Source organism: Lepidochelys kempii, chromosome 7 (assembly GCF_965140285.1).
Source record: "Lepidochelys kempii isolate rLepKem1 chromosome 7, rLepKem1.hap1, whole genome shotgun sequence".
Lineage (NCBI taxonomy): Eukaryota > Metazoa > Chordata > Testudines > Cheloniidae > Lepidochelys > Lepidochelys kempii.
In genome coordinates, this window is record NC_136386.1 from 4,707,742 (window position 1) to 4,717,866 (window position 10,125).

The 10,125-nt window shown below is 58.3% G+C and overlaps 1 protein-coding gene across 1 annotated transcript; it reads right to left on the reverse strand.

Annotated features, from left to right (window-relative positions):
- Nucleotides 1-696: 696 nt before the first annotated feature.
- Nucleotides 697-4,249, reverse strand: FEZF2 (FEZ family zinc finger 2). The gene is made up of 5 exons (XM_073354799.1): nt 3,999-4,249; nt 2,899-3,735; nt 2,568-2,702; nt 2,241-2,373; nt 697-1,312 (listed from the first exon to the last, which is right to left on the reverse strand). The coding sequence occupies exons 2-5, from the start codon at nt 3,682-3,684 to the stop codon at nt 1,065-1,067; spliced, it is 1,302 nt and encodes a 433-aa protein (XP_073210900.1). The 5' UTR covers nt 3,685-3,735; nt 3,999-4,249; the 3' UTR covers nt 697-1,064.
- Nucleotides 4,250-10,125: the final 5,876 nt, after the last annotated feature.

The window sequence follows — 10,125 nt, forward strand, 5'->3', positions numbered from 1 at the left end:
CGGTTGTGTTTCATTTCGCTGCCTGCCTTCATGTATTTTTAACTTTCTTCCCCGGCCTGTCTCGGCTTCCCACCCCACCCCCACCCCCCAACAAAAACAAAGCCGACCCCTTTCATAAAACAGGGGGAAGGGGACCGAGCCGTTTCCCACGCAATGTTGGGTGGAAAGTCGTTACACGGGCCGGAGCGGCCGGTCGCACTTCTAGGGGCTGCGCCGGGCGCTTCGCACCGCGGCGTCCCCGGGCAAGGGCGATGGCAAAGCTTCGCTTTCCGACACAGTCCTGTCCCCCTCCCTGAAGAGGGGAAGGGGGAGACTAGCCCGGGGAAGAAGCAGTTAAGCAAACAGGTGATTTCCTCCCATCTCGAGCCACTGAGCGCGGTGAGATCAGGTTCGGGCCCTTTCTCGGCTGGTTTACTATTTCTTGCAGCTCTTAAAAGCTCCTTCGCATCTCGCATTTTATTTCTCACTCCGGCTTCTGCTACTAGCAAACCGTGGTCATCTCCCCCCCCCCCTTGCCTAAAGTGCCAGAATCGAACCAAAACGCGAGCCGCGCAGCCATTTCCACAGCAGAACGAAATCCGAGTTGACACTGAATCGACTCCGCACCGCTCGGGTGGGTTCCCTTCCTGGAATTTTTTTTGTTAAACGATTCAAGTAGCTGTAGAAGCTTTTGTAAAAGGCGAAAAAAGACTCCGAATTGACTTTTTATTATCCCATATATATATATATATATGTATGTATGTATATTCCTTATTCGATTGTACATTAGAATTTAATTTTACAGACATATATAAAGACTGCTCTGCCGGCACATATTGTACAGATGGGCCCTTGGGAGAAGTTAGGTGAAAACAAACCCCTCTTCCCCCTTCAACTCAAGACAACCAAATCCCAGGAGCCGAGTGGCAAAGAAGTTTTAAATAAGTTTCCTCTTATATACAAATGCGACTCGGAATCCAGGGGGCTAGGCGCCTGCTACGCTGGTTTTTAGAGCAAGCGGCGGGTTGGGAGAGAGCGCGGGCTCTGGGAACCAGGCTGAAATCTCGGCGGGCCGAAAGGAGCTTTTAGCTTTGCAAACTCCTGGGCAGCTCTTTCGTCGGGGTCGCGCTGTCGTGGAGCTTGCGGACGTGCTTCTTTAAATCAAAGTTTCTGCAAAAGCCCTTGCCGCAGGCGCCGCACGTGAAGGGTTTCTTGTCGTTGTGGGTGTGCATGTGGAAAGTCAAGTTATAGACCTGGTGAAAGGCTTTGTTGCAGACGGTGCATTTGTACTGCTTCTCCCCGCTGTGGGTCAGTTTGTGGTTCTTGTAATTTCCTACGCGCGGGAGAAGGGGGGAAAGGGGAAATGCGGTTACTCGTGGGGTCCCCGAGGGCTGGGGCTCCACCGCTCTGCCCCGCTGCAGGAAAGGCTCGCGCCGCAAGACTTCATTAGGAGGCGTCCTGCAAGGGGGAGTCAAGGAGGTGTCAGACTCCCTTTGCATCAAAGCCGAGCAGCGTACAACTGACACGTTACAAAATTAGAGGCCGGGTCAGTGTCCTGACCCAGGGCAAACGGAGGAACCTGGATAAGGGCCCCCGAAATGGCACTTCATAGAAAGAAAGAAAGAAAGAAAGAAAGAAAGAAAGAAAGAAAGAAAGAAAGAAAGAAAGAAAGAAAGAAAGAAAGAAACGCATTTAGTGAAGACCGTCAGGAATTCGCCGGGCCGCGGCCCGCCTCGCAGGGAAAATCCCTGGAAGAGAAAGGCTCTTCCGAAACTTGTCTGCACCGGGGATGGTTCCTTCTGTTACACTCCACCAGCGGGAGGGAGACCCAAACGCAGAGCGAACAGATGAAATACGTGTGTAAACTGCCCGGCTTGGTGGCTGCCTTCCGGGGCAACCTGGAGCTCCGCTTTAAGCCTCGATTGGCCACGCGGGACACTGCTGGGGTCCCCCTTCTAATAACCCCTTTGTCCCCCGCCCCAGCGGAGCGCCTCCATGTCTTGCTATATACGGCTGAGCCCGCCCCGAACGTTGTGGGCAGCTGGGCGTTATTCTGCTGGGTCCAGTGGGGAGACTTCGTTTCCCCAAATCATTTCCTCCCGCTTAGATCAAGCGGACAAGGATTTGAAGCGGCACACAGGTTAGGAAAACGAGCCTCTCCGTTCTCCCGCATTGCTTTGCCTGGCTGGAACCTCGGGCAGATACTTTAAATTAAAAACAAAACAAAAAAAAACACGAGGCGATGGATGTTTTTAAAATACCTTTTTGGTGAAACCCCTTTCCACAAAATTCACACACGAAAGGTTTGTAGCCGGCGTGGATCCTAATGTGCGTGTTTAGCGTGGAGCTCCTGTTGAAAGCTTTGCCGCATTGGTTACATTTGTGAGGTTTTTCCTGGGGAAAGACAAGGAGAAGAAATACATGCAGAAACGTGTGGAAATCTTGCCCTCCTTCACGTTCAGAGTCCCAGCCCTGCGAGGCCCCTGGCTTGGGACCCTCGCTCGGTTACCACGTCTGTAAAATAATAAAAATATAAAACAAGAACAACTTGATTTTGTTGGGAAACGAAAGGCAAGCCCGGCACGTACCTGCGTGTGGATAATTTTGTGCCTGCACAGGGTGCTGGCCTGCCGGAAGCCCTTGCCACAAACTTTGCAGACGAACGGCCGGGCCCCCGTGTGGACCGGCATGTGGCGAGTTAAATTGTAGTGGGCGTTGAAGACCTAGGAGGAAACACAGGGGAAGCGTTTCAGGCGAGGGGCGCTGGGGCCCTGTCTCCTCTCCCGGCCCCCCACGGATGCGCCTGGGCTGTTCCCCGGAAGGTGCAACTCCAGGGCCCAGCTTTGCCCTAAAAAACAACCAGGAGGGCGGCCTGGTGAACCCCAGAGCTGGGCTGCCCCGGGACAGGGCCCCCCTTACCTTGCCACACACTTCGCAGGTGAAATTCTTGGGCTTGCCGTCTGCGGAGCTGCTGACTTTGCTGTGGCTTTTCACCCCGTTCCTCTCCCCGGCCAGGGCCGTGTTCTCCTTCATCACCTGGTCCAGCTGGCCGGGGAGCCGCTCCTTGTGGGGGTACTGGGCGCTGGGGAACTTCTCCGGCGCCAGCCCGGCCAGCTTGGCGTTCTCCAGCAGGAAGAGTTTGTGGTGCGCCGAGAGGCCGGCCGGGGGCTGGGCGCCCAGCAGGCTGGCCGGGAAGAGCTGGCCGGGGAGCAGCTCGGAGGGGTGGTACGCGGAGTCCAGGTAGTTGAAGTAGTACACGGAGCCGTGGGCCGGCATCCCCGCCGCCTGGCTGATGGCCTGGGGCTTGATGACTCGGCTGGCCGGCAGCAGCGAGTGCCCGAGGCCGAGCTCCGCCTTGCAGCACGCACCGCAGTTGGCTTTGCACAGCCCGGCCGGGCCCCGCAGGGCGCTGCCCTTCCAGAGCTCGGAGTAGCTGAGCAGCGCCTTGGAGTGCACCTCGTAGGCCAGCGGCTGGACGGGGAGCACGCACGGGAGCGGCGGGCAGAGGCTGAGGATCTTCTTGCCCGGCTCGGGCTCCAGCCCGCCTGGCCTGGGCTCGAAGGCCGGCTTGGGCTCGGCGCCCTTGGCCATGATCCTTTCGATGGAGAAGGCCAGCGTCTTGGAGGGGTTGGAGGCGCCGCTCCTGCCGTCGTGGCGCGGGCAGGCGGAGGGCATGACCGTCTCCACGGCCGCCGAGCTCGCCATGGCGGGCAGGAGGCGAGCAGCGAGCCCGGCTGGGCGCTCCCGGTCCCAGCTCTGCATTCCAGAAAAGCCAGGAGACAAATCAACTTAATAAGCACCTTGCTCCCCCTCCCCCCCGCCTCTTCAAATGACCCTACCCGAGAACAATGGCCCCGGGGCGGGGGGACACCCGCTTAATGCTCATTACCCGGAACACACCAAAGTAACCTCCAAACCAGAGCCCCACCACCCACCCCGCCGGGCTCCGGAGCCCCAGCTCGCCCGGGCGCTGTTCGAGCCGGGGCGGGGAGGGTCCAGCCCGTGCGGGGATGAGTTACCTTTGCCCAGCACCGACGAGACGCCTCCCAGCAGCGCAGAGTGGCCACACGGTCACATTTTGATAGCCAACATCTTCCCGAGCGTCAGCTCGCTGCCTCTGACATTGAAAGCTGACATCACACGAAGTCACTTCAAGCAGAATGACATGGGGAGGCCACGGTGCAGCCTCCCCGAGCCCCAGAGCCGGGCTGAGGTGCAGCGGGCCGCCTCCTTCCCTCCTGCCAGTTTAAGGCACAGAATTTATCCGCCAGCCTTTAAGGCGAAGGAGGGAGGGGGGGAAGCAAAAGCAACTTGCAAAGCAGAGGAATCGTTTTGCATGTGGCAAATTAGAAGGCAAGTGCGATTCACAAGTCGGGTGGAAAGAAGCGCGGTAGTGAGTACTCGGGTTAGAAAAGCCACTGGGAGGGAGCGGCAGGACTTTAAAAAAAAAAAAAAAAAAAAAAGGAGGAGGGTTGTTTAAAAAACGCACACACCCCCCCCCTCACAAGCATGCTCGAGTTATTCTGGCAACCCATCTGCGCTCCGCTCCATTGCAGATCATTAATAAATTGTCACTTCTCTGCGAGCCTCCCCGGCATGTCGAAATTAATAGCCAGCCCATTAATTAGGGCGGTGTATTAATGTTAATTAAACTAAGTTTAATTCTCCTCCCCGTGTAACGCGGCGATTAACCTTCAATACACTGGTCCGGCGTGGCCAGCGCATCAGACCGGGCTGGGGCTTTTGCGTCTGAAACGGGGCATCGCCCGCCTGAGAAGGGGTTTTGCAAATTTCCTGCTCTGAGCGGTGCCCCACTGGGATGAAGGACCCTCTGCTTTGGGGCTGGTGACTCGCCCCCTTTTCATCAGCTGAATTTCGTTTAGAAGCCACACTACCTCATTGCAACGGTGGGGCGTCTCTGCTTTGGTTTTGCTTCGCTTTTAACGACAACGATTTGATCGCGAGGGGGGCTTTACAGACCTCAGCTCTAGGGACTTTGCTGCTTGTCTAACTGAGGGCCCAATTGCCACCTGTTTACGGGGGCCTGGCTGCCAGGGCAGAGCCTCCCCTGCCCTGATTAAGCGCTCGCCCCCTCTTTGGGGCTATTCAGCAGAACCAATTTTCCTCCACCGCTTCAGAGCTGCTCAGTTCTCTTTCACTGGGCGCCACTATAGCGCGGCGTGGAACCTGGTTTTGTATGTTTCTAAAATAAAGGGAAGGATTATCAGAGAGAGCTTGGGAAGGGGGAGAGATTTAGCCTGGCCAGAGGTAAAGCAAGCCATGAAAAGGCCCCTATATCCCCCCCTCACTCCCTCCCCCCCCCCCCCCCAGCACGCCTAAGAAAGTTTAGAGGAATTCAGCGTTTTGTGTCCTGCTGACAAAGGCCCCCTTTTCCAGCGGGGCCGTTTGAATTCAGCTGTTTGCAGACAGCCTATTTCACCTGCGAACCACAACAAGCCCGGGGAACAAAGGCCGCTCAAAGAGCGGTCTGGAGGCTGCAAAGCGGCCGAGGGGCGAGAAGATCGGGCTGGAGGGCTCGTCCGCACGCAGGGGGCAGGCCAGCTCGCTCCTCGGCCGGCACTGCGCTCCGAGGGGGCTGAAGGGGTCTCTCGGGGGAAGCAGCCCCTCTCCGCTCGGGGAAAAGGGCCCTGGGGGGGCGATGGTTAATTTTAGCCCAGCTTCCCTTTCTTGCTAGCCCGGCTCTGAGCGGTCAGGTTAGGGGAAGGGAGCGCGCAGAGCCAGGGGAAGGGGGCATTGGCCTGGCTTGAGCTGGATGCTGCAGGCAGCTAGGAAAGTAGATTTAAAATAAAAAAAATCCCCGAGCCGGATTCCCTCGCCCCCAGTTATTTCTGAAAACAGCTGGGCAGCTAACCCCAGGCCAAGCCAGGCCAAAGGCAGTGCTGATTTTGTGCCAAGGCTGAGCCCTGGCACCGCTGGGCTTGGTGCATCCTTGGTGAACGTAAAAATTATTGTTCGAGTCCCGGCTTCTCTTTCATTACACACTTAAGCCTTGGGTAAAGGGCAGCCGAAGCCAAGCTGCCTCCAGCTTGGCTCCTGTCGGAAGGGCATCCTCCCTGGAGCCCTGCCCCATGGGGGCACATGGCCCTTTCTCACCCCACCTTCTCTCCTCCCGGCTTCATTCGCCATCTTCCCCTGCATCCCAATGGGCCCGCTCCCTACTGCGGAGCGGCCGGAGAGAAAACGTGGGTCAAAACAAGCCCTGGCTAACGCGCCGCTCTCCCCAAAGCGCGCGGGCTTTAGCCAAGTATTTAATTAGCCTCCGCAAACTTCTCCTCCTCGCCGGCAGATTCCAGGGAGGGGAGGGTTGGGAACTGTTTTACACCTTGCCACTCACACGTTAATTAGTCGCCAGCTAACCCTGATTGCAGTTGATTCAAGCACAGCTCAACAGCTCACCCACACAATACACACTGAGCCGACTTTTATCCAGCTTACTCCGCGCTAACACATCGAGCAATTAACTCCGGTACCAACAAATAGTGCAAACAAATATTTTCTGTAAACGAGACGATTTCAGGCAAGAGAACGGGGGGGGGGGGGGGGGCTGGGGAACCGGTGCAAGAAACCGGAGGCACCATTTCCCTGGCACCAAACGGCCCAGTCTTTTGCTCGCTTTCTCTCCTTTTCCTGATTATTGTCTTTCCCTTCTTCACTGGCTTCATTTTTTTAAGTTGTAACCCCCTCCCCCCTTCATGGAAAGGGTTTCTTCTGTTCCTCCCGCATGCAGCTCCTGCGGAAGCAAAGCTCCCTCTGCATCGCACTCCTGTGGCTTTTTGCTACCAGGCTAGCTGGCCTTGGAGGTGCGAGAAAAGCGCAGATCCGGCCTGTTCCGTCCCCTCTCCCCAAACAGCTGAACCCCCGGCACACAAAAGGCGAACCCAGGCCAACGCACAGAATCGAAGGGGCGTTCAAAGAATTCAGAGCCCGGGATTGCTGCAACCCCCCGAGAGATCCCAGGCGCGGTGCGGGGGGTTGGCTTGGCTGGGACCTGAGCCCGAGGATTTAGGGGAGGGAAGGGTGACCCTCTGGAGGGATGTGATCGGCACAAGGAATAATCTTTTCTATGGCTGCAGAGACCAACCCCAGGCAGTGCAGAACCAATTCCATACGAGCCTGCTCTCAAGGCAGCTTCTGCTCCGGAGGAAGCGGGTTCGCTCTGCCAGGGACAGCGCACCCCCAGGGGCTCAGGGAATCCGGGGCAGCCCCCTAGGAAGGGCTGGAGGGACAGCCAAATGCCAGGTTAAGAAGCGGGGTGGCCCAGAGCCGCGGGAGGAACAACTTTGTCCTCCCAGGAGCTGCCATGATCCCTGCAGGCTGCTGGATCCAGCCGCCTGCCAGCGTGGGCGGGTGGCAGCCCCGGGAGGTAGCTTGTCTTGCCGGGGGACCCCCCCTGCGGCCTTTCCCCTCGGGCGAGGGCTGCCGCTGTGGCCTGGTGGGGAGAGGCTGCTTCCAGGGAGCAGATCTGGCCAGAGGGTAACTGGAGCTGAGGGGCACTTGTGGCCCAGCTCCCGGAGAGGCGTGGGCGGGGCTGGGGGGGCTGGGGGGGCTGAGGGGTCCCCCTCCTGCCTGGCAGCGCTGTCTCCCTCTCTCGGGGCGACGGTCACTTTGGAGCTGGCTTTGCAAAGGGTCCCGGTTCTCCACTCCGAGCCCCTGCGCTCTCCCCACCCCATGCCGCGCCCCAGCACGTGGGGGCAAAGAGCTCCCGGGGGGAGCCCCTGGGTCAGGAGGCTCCTGGCCCACAAGGAGGCAGAAATAAGAGCCGGGCATGTTCCCCCTACAAGTGGAGCCTTTTCGCCCCTGGGAGCCCCTCAGTCAGGTCAGAGTCCTTGTCCCCAACCCCCCATCTTGCAAAATCCCTGGGTGGGAAGGAACCAGGGCAGACACGAAGCCCCCCGCCAGCCCCCTGCCCGCCGGGAGACACCAGGAGCGTTGTCAGCGATGCCCAAAGACGCTCCAGCCGGAGAGGCGGCGCCCACCGTCGCTGCTGCTTTCGGGCCAGAGCTGGGGCTGGCCCCTGGCCCCTGGCCCCTGGCCCAGGCAGGGTGAGCGCGGGAGCTAGTGGCGGGTCCAGCGGAGCCGCTAGACAAACCGGGGCAGGGAGGGGGATTTTGATCAGTTCGCATCAGGGGCCAAAGGCTCAAAGCTCTGGTGACACCTGGTTTTCGCTGCCTCACCCGTGCCCGGGGAGTGGCGCCTGCCCCGGTGGACAACGGGTTTTGCGCAGCAGAGGATCATAACTTGCCCCCCGGGAGGCTCTTGTATCCTGCCCTCCCCCATTAGATCTGGCTTCTCACCCCCCCCCCCCCCAGCCCCAAGGAAAGGCAGCCGAGCCACCAGGAGCTCAAGTCAACCCCTCCCCAGCCTCCCAGCCCAAGCCCTGGCATACCCAGGACGTGCCCAAGGGACACAGAACTTCCCCGCCTGCGTTCGGATCCAGCTGGAACCCAGGGCCGGGGGCTCAGGGTTTTAATTGACATTGCAAGTTTCCGCACAGCTGGAGGCTGCCTTTATGGATTCCTCTTCTGCCAGGCGGGGAAAGGATGGTAACTGTGGGGGACCTGCAGAGAGCTGCCCCCGTCGCCCTCCCGCCCTCGCCCTGATACGTCTTTTCCCTTGCTAAACCCGACGCTGAATGATCGTCATTATTATTTATTAATTTGGTCCTGCCGGAAAGGCCAGGCAGGCGCTAGCCTTTTGGGGTCTGCTCCACTCCAGGGCACGAGCGGTGCAATTCTCCGCGCAGGGCGTGAGATTTAACTGGAAAAGATTATTTCCAGCCGCCCCTCGTGCCTTCAGCGCAGGGAAACCGACTGGGTCAGTAAAAAGAAAAGGAGGACTTGTGGCGCCTTAGAGACTAACCAATTTATTTGAGCATGAGCTTTCCTGAGCTACCGCTCACTTCATCGGATGCATGCCGTGGAAACTGCGGCATTAACCGCGTGGGGAATCGCCGTGTAGACGGCTTTGTGTTCTTCTCACTGCGCATTGTGGTTCCCTCCTGGCATTTCAACAACCGACACGACTTCAGGGGTTTGCAGAAATTAGGCAGGGGTGTCAGAGGAAAACGGGGGGATTTAGGGTTTTTCTTTTGCGCTCCAGTCTCGCTACTCACCGGCCACCTGCGATCTGAAAATGCAAATCGCTATTTTCAAGGGGTGACTTATTTTTAGCGCCCCTCACGTTCGCCTCTTGGGTGTCAATATTTCCAGTTTTGCAGCCACCGAGGAGGGAGGTGGGTATGAAAGGGGGACGAGCTTTTTTGGCTTAAAAAAGGGCATTGATTCCGACGTTGTGCAAGGAAAAGTTACCGGCCGGCGATCTAGTGCTAGGCTCGGACCGGGCTCTTTTTGGCCCCGAGAAGTTGGTTCTTTCGCCACAACCAACCCAATTCGTGAAGCATTTGGCTATAAGCCGCTGGCAGGGGCGACCCACGGGTGAAATGGTCCATGCAGGTTACTGCTGCAAAGACATTCCTGTAGAGTCCCTGGCTGCGAAGCAAACCCCGTCCCGGGGGGCAGCTTGTGGGGGAAGGGGGGGCTATCAGACAGTGACAGGAAGCCCGGGCCTCACTTTTGGTGTCCAATCTCTTTTCTCCACTATCTGCCTAAGCAGATGGGGTGGAAAAGAAAAGGCACGAGCTGGAAAAGCAAAACCCTCCCAGGCTGGTTTTCAGCACAGCCGTCGGATGCTGGGCGATATTGAGGGGAGACAGCGAAGCAGGGACCTGAGTAATGAACGGGTTTCATTGCAGGTCAGCCCGCCTCTCTGTTGTCCTTAAGCCGGTGCAGCGGGGCCAGCGCTTGGGGCGAGGCAGAGACGGCACCGGCGTGGGGGCTCTGCTCCGAATCGAGCCAGCCCGGATCAGCCTTGCCTAGAAAGCAGCTTCTGCTTTGCTATTTGATGTCCCTTCTAGGCCCCCAAACGAAATCTCCTTCTTCGCTCCACAGACCTGCCCGCCTGTGGCTCCCCGGGGTTGGACTCACGCGAAGGGAGGCTGCGGCATCACCACCCCGATTTCCGCGCTGAGGACCGGGAAAGAGAATCGATAAAAAAACCGACTCCCGCAATTTGCCAGCGCGAGCGGACGGACCCCGTTCACCCGTCCCTCGCTTTCCATGCGGCCGA

Excerpts from the sequence above, each read along its gene's own strand:
- FEZF2 (XM_073354799.1), bottom strand. The coding sequence starts at position 3,684 with ATGGCGAGCTCGGCGGCCGTGGAGACGGTCATGCCCTCCGCCTGCCCG. Across the intron at positions 2,703-2,898 it reads CCTGCGAAGTGTGTGGCAAG|GTCTTCAACGCCCACTACAA; the intron begins GTAAGGGGGGCC and ends GTTTCCTCCTAG. Across the intron at positions 1,313-2,240 it reads AAAGGGGTTTCACCAAAAAG|GAAATTACAAGAACCACAAA; the intron begins GTATTTTAAAAA and ends TCCCGCGCGTAG.